This window comes from Amphiura filiformis, chromosome 18 (genome assembly GCF_039555335.1).
Source record: "Amphiura filiformis chromosome 18, Afil_fr2py, whole genome shotgun sequence".
NCBI classification, from domain to species: domain Eukaryota; kingdom Metazoa; phylum Echinodermata; class Ophiuroidea; order Amphilepidida; family Amphiuridae; genus Amphiura; species Amphiura filiformis.
In genome coordinates, this window is record NC_092645.1 from 40,469,530 (window position 1) to 40,489,169 (window position 19,640).

General features: G+C 37.4%; 1 protein-coding gene across 1 annotated transcript in view; it reads left to right on the forward strand.

The window, feature by feature from the left end:
- The window catches only part of LOC140139151 (sodium-coupled monocarboxylate transporter 1-like), a 35,770-nt gene extending 19,225 nt beyond the window's left edge, over nucleotides 1-16,545 (forward strand). Inside the window, exons 5-12 of the mRNA XM_072160932.1 lie at nucleotides 4,971-5,038; nucleotides 6,754-6,908; nucleotides 7,860-8,000; nucleotides 9,356-9,441; nucleotides 11,025-11,072; nucleotides 12,495-12,553; nucleotides 14,038-14,126; nucleotides 16,338-16,545. Of these exons, the coding sequence (XP_072017033.1) occupies nucleotides 4,971-5,038; nucleotides 6,754-6,908; nucleotides 7,860-8,000; nucleotides 9,356-9,441; nucleotides 11,025-11,072; nucleotides 12,495-12,553; nucleotides 14,038-14,126; nucleotides 16,338-16,545 (854 nt within the window). The remainder of the gene's footprint in view (nucleotides 1-4,970; nucleotides 5,039-6,753; nucleotides 6,909-7,859; nucleotides 8,001-9,355; nucleotides 9,442-11,024; nucleotides 11,073-12,494; nucleotides 12,554-14,037; nucleotides 14,127-16,337) is intronic.
- The last annotated feature ends 3,095 nt before the right edge of the window (nucleotides 16,546-19,640 follow it).

Sequence of the window (19,640 nt, forward strand, 5' to 3'; positions counted from 1 at the left end):
TATCCTGTAAGAAACTGAAAATTTATTATTGCCGAGTTCCGACTGATTTTGCTTGATCGCATCACATATATCTGTAAATTACACACTTATACCATGTACCGGTATATGGTCAATTCCAGCGAAAGCTGGACAAAATTCTCTCTATGTTAACTTTCCACTTTAAAATGTCATTAATAAAGGAAATCACGTTATTGATGGAGCATATCATGTCACGTCCAATGTGCTCTCTTTGTGCATATAGGCCTTTACTAGCAAGTCATTACCAGGGGACAAGTTATGATGGCTTAAATGAATTGGCATTACCCATGAATTCAAAGATAAAGCACCATATATGTCATTGAATGTCCTTCAATCAAAATGAAATTATTACCGTTAGAAAGACGTTTGCATGATCTCTCATCATATGTAAAACGATTGAATTCCACTTAAGTTTGTGGACTCTAGAGGCCATTAAGTCAATTTGGCTAATAATTTTGTTACCCAGCGTATCAAAAATAAAATGATCGTTCTGAAAAATGTTAAGTGAATATGCCATAAATGACTATATCATGAAATGAAGTTTCGTTCTATAATTCTGAGGTCCAAGTGATTATTTTATGCAAATACGTTTTACCAGCCCTCGAATTAAGGATCTGAAGGGGCACGGCAACTTTTTTAGGGCAAGTTGATAATTGCCATGGATTTTCACTGAAAAGGCAAGGCAGCACGGCAATTTGTAATATATCAAAAGGGCATCAAGGCAACTGTTGAAAATTTGAGAAGGGCACCAAGGCAATTTTTCAAAAGCGAATAGATGCATTGCCGTCAGCTGAATTCGACACCAAAGTAAAATTCGACTCTCAACTTTACACTAAAACTAAAATGATTGCTTAAAAAACCTGCTTTAAAAATAAGCAATCAATCAAATATCAACAGTTTAATTTACTTAAATTTTTGCGATCCCTAGTTCTGAGCTGCAAAACTGACTCGAAACAGCGATGAAACAGCTGTAACTTTGGTAATAATATTGATCAAATTCGCCGGGATAAAAACTATTTCGTGCAAAAAATATCTAGAGATGGGCTTACATGTAAAAGATAAGACGATACCGGAAGGGTATCGCCATCGGTTTGCAATGGGAAGTCAATGTTTTTGCTAATCGATAGATTAATTGATTTGCCCAGCGCTCAGATTTTGTTCATGACACGAGGTCGAGGAAGCTTAGCTGTTTAGTTACTAACAGCGTTTCTGATTGGTCGATAGTACGCTGAAGGTGTTTCTCTGACCAATCGAGAAAATGAAGAGAAACCAGATAATGTATAAAAGCCGATGTGATTGGCTGAATATATAAGCTTACGGAATACGTAGGGGTAATGAATATTAAGTCACAACAAACTATTGTGTATAGGCTAGTTTAATTGGTAGCTGGGTTACGATGCTCAAAATAGCGATCGTGTTCAATATTTTCGATCTAATTTTCCACAATTTTTTGCGGGATTTAACCAGTACTTGTTAATGATTTTATAATGAAGGGGCAGGGCTGGCGGCTAGGGCACCCACGGCAACTTCATTTAGGGCACGACAAGTGACTGCCGTCGGTAAAGGACATATTTTGAGGGCATTGCGGCAATGGGGGTGGGCACCCACGGCAATATGCCGTCGGTGCCGTGGGTTAATTTGAGGGCTGCGTTTTACCCATAAAATTCCATAAAATCAAATTTGGCGTTACCCACGTATCAACTGTTACCCACGAGTCCAGCAAATATAATTGCCATAACTTAAATTAACATTTAATGACTTTGGACACTGAATTTAGTTTGACAAGCACTTAAAATTGTAAATCGTAAAAATACGTTCACCGCTTTAAAAAAAATCTATGACGGTTTAAACTTTTGTTACCCACGAATCCCGAATAGATGCTAACCTTGAAAAACAAGGAGATTGTTTATTTTAAGTTTAAATCAGCACATATTCAAGCCATGGGTATATATGCTATAATTTGTACAGTACTTACAGTTTATGCACCTAAGAAACGCAAACCCCAAACGGTACTATAGTACTTATAGCTTTACCCACTAATTGGCGTTACCCACTTAATCCAAGGATTTACTCGTAAATTATATGTTTCTTATGCATCTTAACATTTTGAAAACATGCGAAAAAGGGGCCAACGCAGTCCTGTTTAATAGCATCCTCTTGAAGGTATACTGCAGCTGTATCATGAAGTTTTGATTGATTATCCTAAATTACCATTTTTTGGGTAAATGCAATTGGTTAGAGAAACGGGAATCATTGAAACACAATGGGGGGAATAACCGCATGATGGTTTCCAACTTTCTGTAATATTTTCTATTTTGCCGCTTACCAATACATACCTTCAAATATGTGTTACCCAGGAACATTTTGGTTGGCCACGAATCCCCACTTAAATTATAGTTAACAATGTATTGATAGTGTTTTAGTTCATAGGAACTGTCAAACACGAGTTAATAGAATATTGCTGCATGAAAATATGGAATGATTTTACTAAAATAATAATATAAAACTGTTTGCTCTGTCTATTTGAATTTGGCAACTTCATTATTCTCAAAATTTTATACCCAAAATGCCATAATGATCCATTCTAAATTTTCCATGTAGTCTGTATTTTGATTAAAATTTGATTTAGTGCCATTGCAGCCTGAATTATTGACATACGGAAAAGTGTTTTTTTTTTTTATTTAAAAATAAAATTGAATTGCTATTTTCCAGACGTTGTTACCCACGAATCCATCCGAGATCCTCATCCTGCGACGAGATACAAAATCTAACTTTATATTTATATGAAGCATTTATTCTAATCTTTCAAAATAATACAGTAATGTTAAATGACAGCCATCTTGGAAAGAGTTCGAAGAACTGACACAATCTTAACTGTACACCTGGTTCCTTCTTAAAATTTGTAATAACCAAAATATTTCTTTGTAGATATATGTAATAAAATTCTATTTTACGTTCAAAGTCTTCACCGATTTCTAGTGTATATGAGTCACACATAAAATATTGAAAGATATTAAAGAAAGTGACATTTTATGGCGTACAACAGGTGAAAAAGGCTTGAATTCGTGGGTAACATGCATATGCGCATATAACACTTTATTTGGTCTAGCAAGAAAAGTTATTTTTCAATCCGATGGGACTTCCACCTGATGATTCACTAGATATGATCGTCTCATTTGATAAGTCTAGAATTGAAAAGGAAAACATTTTCAAAATGGCCCCCAGAGAGAATTTTGTCCCGCTTTGGCTGGAATTGACCATATACTTACCTGTGGTTCATTAGATATTATGCTAAAAATAGTTTTGTCTCAGAAACAAGGATGCATTGCTATGTGAAATGAAAATACTGCTTAGGCTAATGTACCTTCTTTTTTGTTCCCCTTCTTCCCCCTTGAAGGAGCTCCGGTGCTCCCCCCCCCCCCTTGATGAGAGCACTTGATGGTGCTCTGACAACTTCAAATCAGGGAAACCAGCAAAAACTTGTGTACCATTTTCATGTTACTGAGAGTTTTTTTGTATTTTTGTAGACTCGTTTTGTTTTTTATATGTTGCTTTTTCCCCTGATAATGTGAATGTGAAGGTCTAGAGGAACTGGTCACTTCATTAATGTACTCAAAATGATGTTCTGCAAGATTCAAGCATAAGGATGGTTCGTACAGTAATTGCCTGTGTGCTCTTGATGTTGCCTTCATTTTGCAAATGTACATATGCAAAATCCATACAAAATGGCCTAAAACTCAATGATTTGGGGTTACTGCCAAGCACACAGAAGTTTGATTCTTGTGTCCATGCTTTCTCTGATTTTTGCACAGGCAACTGTTAATTTTAGTTGTCTTAAGTTGTATTTAATTGTAACACATTGGGTCTGTTAACCCCATGAGAACTACCTACCAATTGGCCAAAATGAATATTGTGTCCAATTTTGAACCAATCAAGGAGGGTATTAATAATATTCGCCGTAACTTTGGAAGGAAAAGGGGGAATTCGATCAGGTTTTTGCTAGTAAATTAACTTGAACTCGGAAACACAATGACGCAATCGAAGACCATGTGACCCGATGCAAAAGGGCACTAATACCATCCATTTCGATGCAGGTCACCCGGGCCGGGGGGCACTCAACTTTGGAGGTGACGCGTATGTAGGGCTGTTAAGACCCCTTTTTCAGCATCGCTGTCACCCAAAGACCCCATATTTTTTACGACCACATGCTCGCTCCGCGCTCTGTCACCCGAAGACCCCCTATTTTTCCATTTGATCTGTCACCCAAAGACCCTTACAATTTCAATTTGAACAGCAACTTCCATTTATCACTGATTTTGTTACTTATTTTGAAAAAATAAAGAAATTTGAAGCCATTTAGAACTAGAAATTTGATTTTCGAGGTTTTTGTGGCGCTATTTTGGTTCTCACCAAAGATTCCATTTAAAAAAAGGTCATGTTCTCACCCAATGACCCCATATTTTTTACATTTTGCTCTCACCGAATGCCAAAAATCATGCTCTCACCCAATGACCCCATATTTTTTACATGTTGCTCTCACCGAATGCCCCTTAGTGCTAAAGCGCCAGCCCTACACCTATATCCATTTCAAATTGAAGTGCCCCCCCCCCCGGGACCTAGGGGGGTCGGCTTAAATTTCATTTTAAAATAGATGATCGATATTGTCGCATAACGATCATAAACATCAAAGGCCGTGTTTGAGGGACTGCACTGATTAAATCCATTCAAGTGATGACTCGCGTTGAATAGCGTAATCGGCTTAACCCTATTGAGAGGATTAGGATTTTTCTGTGGAATCTCCTTCCATTAGTAGCTCGATGGTTGAACTATCCATTTCTCTTAATTGTTATGTTTACATTCAGTTTCCACAGTGTTTGTGTTTGTTCTGGTTCACGATGCATGATTCCCTGTTTACAAGTTTATCAAATTATTCTTTGTTATCTTTTCTGCAGTGACTAATTTTGACTTGTGGAAAACTATTTTAATCACTGGCTTGGTATGCACACTCTATACTACATTGGTAAGTCAACACAGAGATCTTCTATTGGACTGTTGCACAGTAGGTCATCAATAGGGCAAACAATACCATGGAATTTCCATGACTATACTGACATTTGCTGAAGTCAGTCAAGTGTGCTGAATGACAAAAAAAACAACACACATGAGCAAGCACAGTTTTCTGTACATAGTTTTCAATGTACAGTCATGCTGTAGGCCTACAGCTACATGAAAACTTTTCTTTGAAAGTACAATTTCACCATTACAATTGTGAGTTTTTGCTGAAAAAATAGAGAAACAATGTTTGGATAATTTCTCTGGTGAAAATATTAATTGGATATAATTGAACATTTTCAGGGCCAGAATGTTATGAACCTGAGTTTCCCCTATTGCCCATTTTAATGCACAGTGCATTTGTGGTCCTCCAGCAAAATCACATATACATCGGAACAATATTTTGACCTTGCAGGCTGTGCAAGCACTCTATGAACAAGAATTTAAAATTCAGTATTTCCACAGATTTCTGTGGTTTTTTTAAAAAATTTCCTCTGTGGATTTCTGCATTTTTCAATCTTGGATCCACATTTTTATCTAATAAAGTTTATAGTCCACCAATGCAATGAATAGGATGGAAATGTGTAAGTTAGGATAGAATTTGTCCATCCAATTTTACGATCATGACAGGCCAGTTTTAAGCTTACGTTCTTGTGGCCTACATATTATGGCATGGTAAGGCCAAAAAAAAAAAGGTTTGTCTCAAAGCTCACGAGAAATTTAAAACAAATGCGAAATGCGATTTTTAAATTTTTTATTCCTGACTTTTTTCATCGATTATTTCCGCATTTGTTTTTTGTCAAATCGTGGGATTTTACAAACGCACGTGCAAGCTTTGAGACGAACCTTTTTTTTTTTTGGCCTAATTTCTGTATTTTGGTCACTTATCTTTGAAAAAAGATGAGGGGGGGGCATTTAATAAAATTTGGGCTTTTATAGAGTAAATATGTGACCAGCTCCAACAAAACCCGGAACAAGTCGCCAGAAATTGTTTTGAGTTATAGGCCTTTAAAGATGACATTCCCTTTAAAAAAATCCAATTCTTAATTTAGTGGTATTTTACTCTATTTGGGACTAAGAGGATATTCAAATCCTTGAAAGTACTTATTAAAAAGAGGTTTATTTAAGTAAATAAATAACAGTTGAACTATGATAATCCCTATACAATCCTGTGTAAGGTGGGAAACAAATTGGCCCATTACTCAGAATAGCAATTTGGCAAAAATATCAAGATTATGCATATCTTGAAAAGTATTGATGCTATATATAATTTTGGTATCATTTTAAAGCATATTGTCTAGTGCTTACATTGATATTCAAATCATGGAATGTCAAAAATGCAACTTGTTCCTGGTTTTGTCAGAGTGGGTCACATAATCAGGGTTGCCAAAAGATTTCAGCCCGAATCGCGGGTCAAATAATCGAAAAGTCGCCCAATTTTTCTCTTTACCATTGGTTTCTATGGGGCAGGAAACTAGCGGAAGTCGCGGGAGCTCATGTTGAAAGGTTGCCCAATTTTTTTCTTACCCAGGGGTTTCTATGGGACCGGAAATTGTCAAAAGTCGCGGGGAAAATCTTCAAAAGTCGCCCAATTGGGCTACCAAATCGCGGGTTTGGCAACCCTGCACATAATGGTACTTATATACTGCATCCCTGAATGATGATTTTTCTTCTTTGATACAGGGTGGCATGAAAGCGGTAATCTGGACAGACGTCATAATGTTCTGTGTCATGTTTGCGACCACCCTGATGGTTATCATAATGGGAACAATAAAAGCAGGAGGTTTTGCCTATGTCTGGGAATTCAACCATGAAGAAGATAGACTGGACATTTTCTAGTAGGTTTATAGTTCTGTCTAAATCTATGATGCTATACCAGTGGTGTGTCCAGGGGGGCTTTGGGGGCTGAAGGCTGAAGCCCCTGCACTTTGTTAAAAATCATGTAAAATCAGCCGTTTTTTGGCAATTTTAGCCATCAAGCCCCCCGCATAACTCTGAAAGCCCCTCTGAGCCCCCCGCAGGAACAGATCCTGGACACGCCGGTGTATACAGTTGAGTTTATATTTAATTGCTTTTGCAGAAAAGCGATTCTCATGCATACTCAGTGTTTACTTCTGTGTTCAGAGCATCAAACTGCTCAATCGATAGAAACCACGGATGAGGCAAAAATTACATTGTATGTCGTTTTTGTGAGTTGAAAAATTTGAAGAATTTAAAACTCCTGGTGGTTGTCGCTTGTCACGTAAATGCATCAACCAATCATTTCCTACCAACTAGATCTATTATTTTGCAAATTAATTTACCTTTCTTAACTTTCTCAACTTTCTTGACTTTTGGTGATGAATTAATTGAAAGCTGTAATTATTGACAACACTGGAAGTTCTAAAAATGTATTTTGTGGCCTTTTGAATATTTTAATTGTCGTCTGTAATCGTGATTGGCGTGATAAGTATAAATGCAAAAGCGAGGAGCGATGCATCGCAAAATTTGGTTATTGCCCATCACTTTTCTAAAGCAGTGCATTGCAGCGCTCTGTGATCGAGTTTATGAATTAAGCTTTGGTGAAACACTCTAAGATTTTATCATCTCCACTTAACCATAAAAAATTCAAAAGGTTTCTCATGTCTACAGTAAATTTTTAGTCTTTCAGAATATACCAAAATGAATTAATGTGGGGGAGGGTAGGGGGAGGGATATGAAGTTATTTTGAACTTGTGATTGTTGTTTTAGATAATCCTACCAGTCACCTGCAAATGATTAATAGTCTTTTTACTGTTTTCTTGTTGCAGTTTTCCAAAAGATCTAACCGCTCGTATGTCCTTCCCGTCATTGGTCATTGGAGGTTGGCTAAACTCGCTGCCTCTATGGGCAGTTGGTCAAACTGCCGTCCAAAGGATCCTATCAGCTCGCAGTATGACAGATGCTAAAGTGTAAGTACAATGTACCTGTTATTGTGACTAGGTAATGTATGCTAGGAGCACCCTATGCACACACCCACACCTGTTTGTAAATACGTTCAAATGAGGACCTCAACTTAACGAGGATATAACCGAGGACTCACACACCTGTTTTTAATCGACACACCATGAACCTCACACAGACACACCAGACAACTTACTATCCAACTGCGACCCATCCTATACCTCCTATGGGGACCTATATTATGCTATCTTATATGCATATTTCCATCATTTACATCATCCTGGTCATAGTTTCAAACCGAGGACATCCTTGTTTGGAGGTGTGTCCTCGTTTTATGGTGTGTATCCATCTATGTAGGTCCTTGTTTGGAGGCATTTACAAATGCTGATGCACCCTCACACACACCCCTGTCTGTGTTTGCCTCCAAACGTGGACATTGTGTTTTGCTATCTAACCGAGGACGTGTGTATGATGTTTTCATCGCCTAACCGTGGACTAAAATGGCGGATTTTTTGTGTGTATAATCTGAAAGCGGAATTTTAGCCATCACCCTCTGCGGACGGTAGTTTTCATACGTGTGGTCCTCGGTTTCAGGGAAATAGCGTTTAAAGCATCTAGCATGCATTTGAGGTCTTTTGCAGCAGTTTGAGACCGAGGACAGTCCTCGGTTGGAAGTAGGTCCACAGTTTAGGGTGAAAAATCTTGTGTGTGTCCTTGTTTGTCGCACACCTTGCATTGTGTAGTGTTTCAGTCAGCGACATGTGACCAGTGTTTTTAAGCATGCAAGGGGGGACAAAATGACCGTTCCACAAAAACGAACTCGCACTGAGAAATGCATTATCAACCAAATGAGGTTGCTGTGCGTGACCCATCTTGGGTCCATGGTTAGGTATATATAACTGGCATAGTTCTGGAAAGTGGGGATGGCCCAGGTTAGAAGGTGTTCCCCGGTTGACTTACAAATAGGCCCTGGAAATGGGATGATCATGAGCTCATGCATGCTTGACGTTTTCGGTTCAAATTATTGAGAGAGTGCAGAGGTTGTGTTTGTAGCTAACTGATATCCTGCAGACCTTTTATGCCACTTTGTGTATATTCTTCTGCCATTTTTGTGTATACATATGATTTTTGAAATATGATATGATACAACAACTGTTTTTTTTAATTCTTATGGTTTGCACTGTGCTGTGCATCAAGCTTATTTGATCCAAACACAGAGGTGATAAACAATCATGCTGATTGGCTGATCAGCTGATCACCGGCCAAGACAACAAGACGGTTGACCCATTGGCCTCTACTACATGATCAATCACTCCACAGAAGCAATCACAAATTTGCTTTCGATTTGTTTTTCAATTTGCAGATCTATATGGCTGAATCTGCCGTTCTCAGTACTCATCACATTTTTAGCTGCTTTTGAAGGATTAGTTATATATGCTTTCTATTATGGTAAGTTATTAATAAGTGCAACAAGATGTAGGGTTACATGATCGGCACCAAATGGGACAAATATTGACCTGCTTTTTGTGTGATAGCCAGTGGCGTAGCTAGAGGTAATGTCGCCCAGGGCTAAGGATACATAATGGGGCCCCAAAGATACAAGATGGCGCCCCTACCCCCCAATTTTTGAAACAATTGCGTGCACAAAAATTTGCACAAATAAGGCCTATACCTCTAATAAATTTTATAATAAAGTTGATTATCGGTCTTAAATTGATCTTTGAAAATTTTGGCTTTCATCGCTTTGATGGGCGCAGAATCAATGCTGAATTGGGTCATTTTGGTACCCTCCAAAGGTGGTGCTCAGGGCATGTGTCCCCCTCCTCCCCTCGCTACGCCACTGGTGATAGCTTTTGCTCAACTATGTATAGACGAATCTCACGAGCCAAGTCATGGTCAGGATTTGGTCGGCCATGACTGGGTCCTCGCTGCACCAACAGGTGTTGTGACTGCCCAATTGGGTGGCTTAAAAATCGATGTTATATTGTATTGTGTTGTAAACTTTCATCATTCTTTGTCTACGTGTAGCATGGGTGATGGAATGCAGTTTAGAATTCCCGCCAAGGCCGAATCATTTCACATTTTGGGTGTATTGTAGCAGACGGGGACCCAATTATGGCTGCCAGTGAGGTGTATATAGGAATGCGTGAAATGAGATTCGTCTATAGGGTTGATTTTATATGTAGTGTCATTTTGGAACATGGTCGTGCTAAAGGTGCTATACAGGAAGGTGTGTAGATTCTCCCCTCCTGTGGGTTGAGAATTCTTTTAGAAAATTCTGGGTGATTAGAAATGTTCAACAGAGGTGCGTGCTGTCCTAGCATGTGCTGTGATGTAGAGCAAATAATTTTTTTTTAATCCCCAAAAATTAGTGCTGTATTTTTCTGGAATAGGGAATAGAGACAAACTGAGTATTAAGCTTCTGTAAAAGTGGTAATTTTCACTTTTGTAATTTTTCGCGCTGGGTCAATTTTGAATTACTTTGCTCGTTTGTTAATTTCAGTTTTGAGTTTTCTTACATGGACCTCTACGTAAAAGAACTTATTCATGTGTTCTAATATTCACGGTAGCTATATGTTGAGTATGAAAAGCGTAACAGTATACATTATAGAACATTGTAATGTTCTTATGAAAAATGTTCTTGGGAACTTATGAGCTCTTATGGAAAAACTCTGAGCAAATGTCTGCAATTTCCTGTGAGTTATGTAGACCTTTGTGTTAACATTACTATGACTTCAACATGTTGAGGTAGCTGTTTCACCTGCAAACTGGTGTCACTGCCACACAGAAATGGTTTGGGGTGTTTTAAGCTTCTCTGTCTAGAAAAAGAATCTTTGGATGCACTAATATGTACATCAAAACAAAATGACAAGTGCAGCATTTCTTGTGACAGTTTTGGTAATTAATTGCATTTTACAAGTCATCCCAATTTATTTTAATATTTTCATGGATCTGCAATTCTACGATCCCACCATTTTCTAAGCCCTGATCATGCTTATCGTAACCATACCAATTCTCTCTATTCATTGCAGGAGGCCCCATACCAAGTGTGCCTGTAGTAAATTCAACAGTGGAACCTGGTAAGAACTATATTGGGCTATATTCCAGTTGATATCCATACACCCCCTATGGAAGACATGACCTGAATCTCCCACATAGGGAGTGAGAATTTCAAATGGGGTTACTCATTCCGGTAGTCCCATTTGAACCATTCAGGTAGTCCCATTCACACCTTTGAGCGATTAAGGTCATGTCTTCCATAGAGGGTGTATGGATTTCAATTGGAATAGCCCAGTAGACCATTTATATTGGCCAATATCTCAAATTGAGAAAACTGAACTCATCATATATTAGCTCTCAAGCTTTTCTGTGACATGGTTTACCAAAGGGAAGGGATAGGGGGCACACCGACATCGCCTGGCTAGTGCAGCAGAGACACTAAAATGAATACACGGGATCGATACATGTGAATTGCTATGCACGATTTTGATATCAGATGAAAATCTTCGGATAGAGGGTTACAAAATGATGAATATCTCCCGTAAATGATTTCGTCTCAAGAAACCAGATCTGGTCTCATACACTTGAAAATATGTGTTGAACAGATATGATAGTCGTTAGTTTTGCGCTTTGAGAAGCGGCCGTGAGTCTTGAACTCAAAATCTGACCAAAATCGCTAATTTTATATTGCGTTGGCCCTGGACTACAGCGCGCAGGCTATAATCTGCACTCACTACTCTAGTGTAGGCAGTATGACCATTGACCGCAATGTCGTATACAAGCTTACTCACACAGCGAAAAAATCAATTACCCGGCTATTGTCAGTAGCCTTAGTCAGGTCACTTGGCTAATTATATGCGTCTCATAAGGTCGGAATAAAATGACCTTTCGTGGCTGTGGATTCAACCTACCATGGCGATTTCTACCATGGAGATATCGGGGCGATGACACTGTGGGGGGTTGGTGGCTACCATCCCTTCTTAATTTTACAAAATAAATTTATATATATTTCTCTTTCCATTCGTACAAAAATTACTACCACTGTGCTTACAATCGGGTTCAAAACTGCTGTGACACTTGCACAGTTCAACAATCTTTTCTGCTCCGGTCCTCTTTAGTATTTGTTGTATATAAAATGCCACACTTTTGAAATGTGCTACATGTTTGCTTACAGTTTCTGTCAAAGAAGAACGTCACTTGTTTACATTTTGAAAGCGTGCACAGTGTAAACACGGAAGTGGGGTTCTGAGTGTGTCCAAAATTCAAATATCCAACAAACAATATTTTGGTGACGCACTGAATCGGACTATTGGCTGATTCAATTGTCTGGCAATCATAATCTCATTGGCCGATTACGCGTCAAAATGTTGGTCAGCGCAAACAAAGTTCCGCGTATGTCGCTCATTAACAGGGCGCTCGTGTCAATCTGAGCAAGGGACTGTTGTTCTTCTCTGAAACCCAAGTGTAAGCATGTCATTAATGTTGTTCAAATTTTCTTGCAGTAACCTCATTCATTCTTGAAGAAGGCAGATCACCACCAAATCTAACATCTTCTGATCAGGTGAGCATCAGATTTGCTCTTGTAATGTTATGTTACCAAATATGGGAACACCTGATAATGTTCATGAGTACTATCCACTGAAGAGACTGCAATAACTTGCAGATTTTATAGTACTACAATTAACTCAATCAATTCAATTTCAATTCAATTCAAAGTATAGTTTATTTAGCCAGTAAGGTGCTTTATTGCATGACTGTAGAGTTCAAGACAAGCAGTGTCAATTGCTGTTCTTGTGGACAAATTCTACTAATGTTACTTCTCAAGAATACTAAAAAGTTCTACTGTTTAATTGTTCACTAAAACTTAGGAATATTTGGAACTGTTCGCTATCAGTTCGGAGCAACCATATCTTTTCATTGCATATAGATACCGTATTTGCTTTATTAATAGCCCTGGGGGAGGGGTAGAGGTACGTATTTAATAGTAAAATTGTTACGTAAGCTTAACTGATGGGCCAAAATATCACTTCCAGGTTTCAAATGGAGACCAATGTAGATAGTGTTCATTCCCTGTGATGTATTGGTAGTACGGAACATTATCACTGCAAAATAATGTTTGTTAACTAGTTCAGTGCTTTTTCAAAAATGGTTCTTTAAATGAAAATTTGACTATAATTTGGTATTATATACTTCATTAATATATTCTTGTTCATTGATTGGTTAAAAGTGGATCACATGACCAAAAATAGTTCTACCATCAGTACTCCTATCCGTAAATAGTACCTCTAAGCCGTAAATAGTATTTGCAATGTCCCGGATGAGCCGTAAATGTACCTCCAAGCCGTAAATAGTACTTTTGACCATGCCTTCCGCGTGCACGCATTTGATGCGACAGAACAGTTCACGCATACGCGAAACTACCATAGCGTGATTTCGGCGCTGCTGTAATTAGTTAGCCCGATTTTAGCCTATTCGATTGTTTTGAAGGGTAAAATATAGGTTGTGCTTAAATTGGTCGTGCTGTTCACTCAGGATAGAAGCTGGAGAGTCAAAACGTCAAATAATTTCCTTTTAACCAATCAATGAACAAACAACATATTAATGAAGTATATAAAACAAATATATACTGCCTTTATTCGAAGTTCTGGTTAAAACTATGGTCCCTCGTTGAGATCAATTAATACTATTTTCCTTCGGGGCTGCGCCCTTCAGGAAAATAGTACTATTGATCTCACCTCGGGCCCATAGTTTTAACCAGAACCTCTCATGGCAGTATATATTTGTATATTATAGACTAAGTGGAAGTTGAGGTTACTATTCATAATACTGTGAATAAACGTGATGCGTGTAATCCAATCAGATTTTATAACAACGGATATGCGGTCATAACTTCTTATTAATAAGATTTGTCTTATTAATAAGAAGTGCTTATTAGATGGGGCATTTAATGGAGCATATACGGTCCATAATCATAGTCAATTTGAAAATAAAATGAAGAGATAGTAATAACGTTTGCTTATTTCGCCTCTGTGATTTATATTTCAGATCCTGATTTATTTTATAAGCCAACAGTTTGGTAATATACCTGGTTACCAGGGACTATTTATAGCATGTATATTTGCAGGGACACTAAGGTATGTTGTAGAAACGTTAGAGATCACAGCAGCTGTAGTAAATATCCCATCATGCATTGCAGTGTATCTGCTTGCTCCAAAGCAGATGTATTCAAAAAGTAAACAAGCGCTGCTTAAATATTGCTAGCTATGGATAGATTCGCAATCTTTAGGGGTGATATTTTTTCAAACAAAAACTTATACCCCTATTAAGGTTAAATACAATTGATTTTCAAGGCTTGATTCCAGAGGGGCGTAAGTTAATAATGGAAACAGCCATGCAGAAAAGAATGAACTCATGCGTACAATAGTGTATCAATCTGAACTAGGGCCACGGACAAACCGCGGCTCGTGTCATCCTATAGGCCCTATGTTGCAGGGATAGGGAGGGGGCGAACACGAACACGTACCAAAGTTTTCCAGCTCAAAACTATAGTATTTAATATTATAGTCGAACGTGAGACCGGCGCGCTAACCGATTGAGCCACTGGGGGATACATGAAATTGATCGATCTCAAACTGACTATTATGGAATAGTGCATAACAGGCTCTTATGATAAACAAGCTCATTACCGCTGTAAAAACCTCATTTTTTTGCAAAAGTAGCTTAAATTTGGAGTGAAATTCAAATGGTAAAGTAAGCGACACACATTTGAGAAATAATGTAGGCAGTTAGAAATCAAAATTAACGTTCCACAATCCAGATATCGATAATGTAACATAACAGTGTTTTGTGGTACAAGATTCTTGAAAATTGTTCCCAAAAACGGGCTAATAAAATTTAATCGGTACTGTATTTGGTTCTTCCCCATGGCAACATTATTTCTTTGGTCGATTTGTAGTACAATACAAAAAAGGAGAAAACAATCATTCGGTGTGGTTTTATACTGAGCGAACATTTGAAAAAAACTGCATGGAACGCGTTTTTGATCGTGTGAACATGGTGCGTAAAAATGATTTAAACGAAGGATTTTCAAACGGATTCTAAAAATTTGTATAAACACACATAAATAATGTCGATACATCCATGCACCAACATTTGACTCACTGCGATATTTGATTGCTGAGAAAACGCGGTTTTAGAGAACAACTTTATACGTCTTTTATACGTTTTTTTATACGTTTCTTCGTGTAACCTTAAGCAAGTAATTGAAAGTTGATGTGAGGGATTTTGTGTACATTTTCTATGGCAAGTGCAATTCCAGTATGGTACCACAATGTATAATAGGATGGACATTTCACCTGTTGTGGTTAGAGATTAAATGTGCTATTCCATTTGAAAAACACACCCCTTAGGACAATTTTGGAATTCCAGATCCCCAACAATTTTCATCCAAAAGCAGTTGAAATGGTGAAAAATCCAAAGTTTTGACGCAGCAAAGGCGGTGTCATGGTAATATGTACTTTTGTTTAGCCCAATAGTTGTGTACTAAAGACCAATCTTTTTGATCAGGTGTCTGTTTGGCATCCCAAAATTTTGCTTTGAGATATTTTGTTTCGCATGCACCCATAAACTTTTTTCCATCCCAAGTTAATGAACAATACTGTGACATGATCAGGTGAAATGAGTCTAATATTTGAAATATTTAATTTTATTTTTTTTGCATCAGTTACTATTAATAGTAATACTGATCCTTCCAAAATGCTGTTTTGATGCAAATTCTCGTTACCAAGTTATATGCAATTTATCAGTTGCTGAAAACAAAAAGAAATTCAAGATTCAAAAATTTCAGAATTGTACATTTTCATGACCATATTTGGAATCAGCATGAAAAATGCTTTACAATAAGGACAAACAGTAGTAGTATTGGTTCAGTGGTTCTTGAGATAGCTCATGATTTTTTTGAAAAAAATATCTCAAGACTTGGACTTTTTATGTTGAAGCCTATGGAACTGAAAGATGCTGTAATTGTGGTTTTAGTTATTTTTCTTTTTATATATCACTACCTCCAGTCAGTGGCACTAACTTTGAAGTTCAGCATGTGCTATGTTGGTTTAGCGTTGCTTCTTGCATGTACATATGCACCACTTTGATTGCACATGTAAAAGTATGAACACGCACCAAGTAACATGCTGAAGTTTAAAGCTAGTGGCGTTGACTGGAGGTAGCTAAATAGACTATTGTATGAACAGGTTGTTTTGATGCATTAATTTTTACCACTGCTTATTTTTTTTTAAATAAAAAAGGTTAATTCTTGAATATCAACTTTCTCAATTTATTTTATTGGACAGTACTGTATCATCTGGTATCAATGCGTTAACAGCTGTGATGCTAGTTGACATCATCAAACCATTCAGGCAGTGGAGGCAACAAAAATCCACACATAACAACACATCAACAAGCAACGAGTCTAAAGACACATTGATAACCAAGTGTTTATGTAAGTATTCATTTAATTTTGTCTACCAGTGGTTAGCAGGTAGGGCTGTTGTCGAGTAGAATTTTCATTGTCGACAATCATCAAATTACAAGATCCGACGTCGACAAGTTGTCGACAAAGCAATATATCAATAAAGTAAAAAATTTAAGCTCAGAGACCATGTTATTCGTTCTTTATCTATACATCAAAATATTACCATACACCCTATATACACAGCATCAGAATATTAGAATTGTAAGGAATGGAAAGATGATCTGCACCACTTACGAATGAAAATAGAAGTCTGATGCACAGTTATTCATGGTAAATAATGGCGATGTTAAGCTTATCTATAATATTTTTAAGGACTATTTTTTTAGTCACACTTGGTCCATGCTAGTCGACAATCAGGAAAATTGCATATTGTCGACAACAGCCTTGTCAATAACAGCCCCATGGACAAAAAAAATAACAAGCAATCAAAGTCTCAGCATCACCTGATAATGAGGCCGATTGTTCCATGAAATGCGACAGGCAAACCTGCTACGCACTTAAATGTGTATTTTTATGGTCTATCGCGTAATCACGAAGACACGCAATGCTCTATCGCAAGCAACACTGGCATGATCGTAGACACGGCACAATCAAACAATCGACCCCATGAATATGCGAGAATTCACAGCATACAATGCACGGAGACTTTGACAGTTGATACATGGTCTGTAGTAGTTTGTGAACAGCCCTATTATATTAGCAGGAGGAGCATGTTGAGGGATTAGTGCAAGCAATTCACATCTGCAATAGCTGCCAGATGTCAGATGTGTACAATATGGAATGCAGAAATTGTTCAATATCTATAGGGCAGCTATTGCAGACAGCCTTATTGCACTTACACCTGAATGTAAGAAATAGCTGCCAGGTATCATGTATAATATAAAATGCAGAAATTGTTAAATGTATATATTCAGCTATTGCAGATAAGGCCTTCTTGCAATAAACCTTGGAATGTTTCTTTGCATATGTTGCATAATTTGGCAAGTTGTGTAAAGCTATCATGTCTCAAGTTGAGAGTCAAGTCATGTGGTAGTTTCAAAAGTGCACGCTAACCTAATCATGCGGGGTGTATACACATTGTGTAGAAGGGTGCATTGTCCATACACTTGCGACACAACCGCGTAAATGCACTAATGGCACTAGTGTCTGACCGATCAGATCGGTTCCGAATCGGGCCAATTGTTAGGAGAGACATACAGTTACTTCCATAAATTTTCTCGTGATCCTAATCGACCTAATAAGTTTTGACTCCTAATACCAATAACGATATTTTACTAGGTATGCGAGTACTACGCTTGTGAACTATCGGGAGGAACATCGGTAGATGGGAATTATCATTATGATATGCACCGGCAATTTCTATTGTTATGATAAGCACTTAACGACCCTCTTATCTTAATACCTCAAATGTATTAGCAAACTAAATTCAACCGCAACGCAACATGATTGATAGCCCAAATAAAGGATGTGAATCAATAACACATTTTCCTCGAAATTGTTTTAGCAAACATTGAAATTTAGCATTATTATTATAAGTTCATCAAAAATGATAGGCCAAACTAAATTCATTCATGCTGTAAATCCACCCCTTTACTTGGATTTCGCCGAATTAATTAATATAAATTTGGTATAAGGGGAAAATATTTTGGTTTACTCTATAAATACTAAAGACTCAAACTATGATCGATCCTTCTGGTAGACGAATAATAATGACGATTATGATACATTACTGATTAGGCTTGTAGTAAAATAAAAATAAAAAGTTGGGCGACAAATAACAAAACAACAAACTTTTAATATTTCTAAGGGGTTCATTCATGTCCAACAATATACCTGTAATAATAAAATGGAACATGTTCGAAAGTATAAACTGTAGCTATATGAAGTTTTGAAGTAATACCTACAATGGAAATTCATCTGTGCTGTAGAAATAATTTGTATATATTAAACCTTTGATCTCAACACAAAATTTTGTGTACCTTGAATTTTCTGTCTTCAAAGTTGCTTGACCGAAAATTCAAGGATGATTCAGTGAAAATAATGATAATAATAATAATAATAATAAATAATTGGTATAAAATATAACAAATGGATTCAGGCCTATTATAGGCCTAATAATTTATTGTATAAGTCCTAATCATGTTGTCTGGGATGGCTGGGGATCAGTGATCACCAATTACCAAGTTAATACATGAGCATAAGTACTTATATTGATTGCTTAAGTAGGCCTATCATGTGAAGTGGCCGGTGAAGTGGAGATCGTTGAAATCCGGCCATACAATTTGTTTGCGGTTTTCTGATCTATTGGAAGCCTATCGTTGGATGAGTCTCTTCCATGCAGTGTACTGTGCATTTAACTCACGATAAAAGAAGGCAAACAACACAGTATTAAATGCTATAAGGTTAATCGTGTTCCAGAGAATATTCGTAGAACTAACTGTACGCCCGTCCTTAGCTTATTGGTGATCAGCATCGGCAGATCTTTCCTTCACCTGCTGATGTAATGCACCGATGATCACCCAGTATCATAAAAGTAATTGTTGAAGCTTAACAAGTATTCATTTATTGGTACATTTCTTTGAATTTTGAAAATTGGACTAGTTAAATCAAGCAAAATTTGGCGAAAGAAAAAACAAGTTTGTAGGCTATAAACCTATTACATGTATCACTTCCCTGCATGTATCATACCGTGACTCATGCACACAGCTGAGATAATCAGGTAATTTCCCGCATGTATCATGTGTATAATCAGGGAAGTGCCACTATAGGCACTTCCCTGGTATAATACTACGTATGACCAACAGACAAACATGATGTACATGCATGTACAACTGCAGTTCTTACTTCCGGGTTAACATGTGCGTGTCAGATTGGAGAGAGCTACGTGCCGTGTGCAAAACTCATACTGACACAAGGATTTTGTATGAACGTAAACACAATATTAAATGGGGGTGATCGAATGATTCGACGTCCTAGGACATTAGGGGGAAAAGGTAAATTGAACTTAAAATAATCATGGTTAAATTAAGTATTTTAAATGAATACGGGAATGTGTTTTTTATGCTCAGTGCATATATAATCATGGTAATACTTGTTTATAATATTGGGGAATTAGTAATCG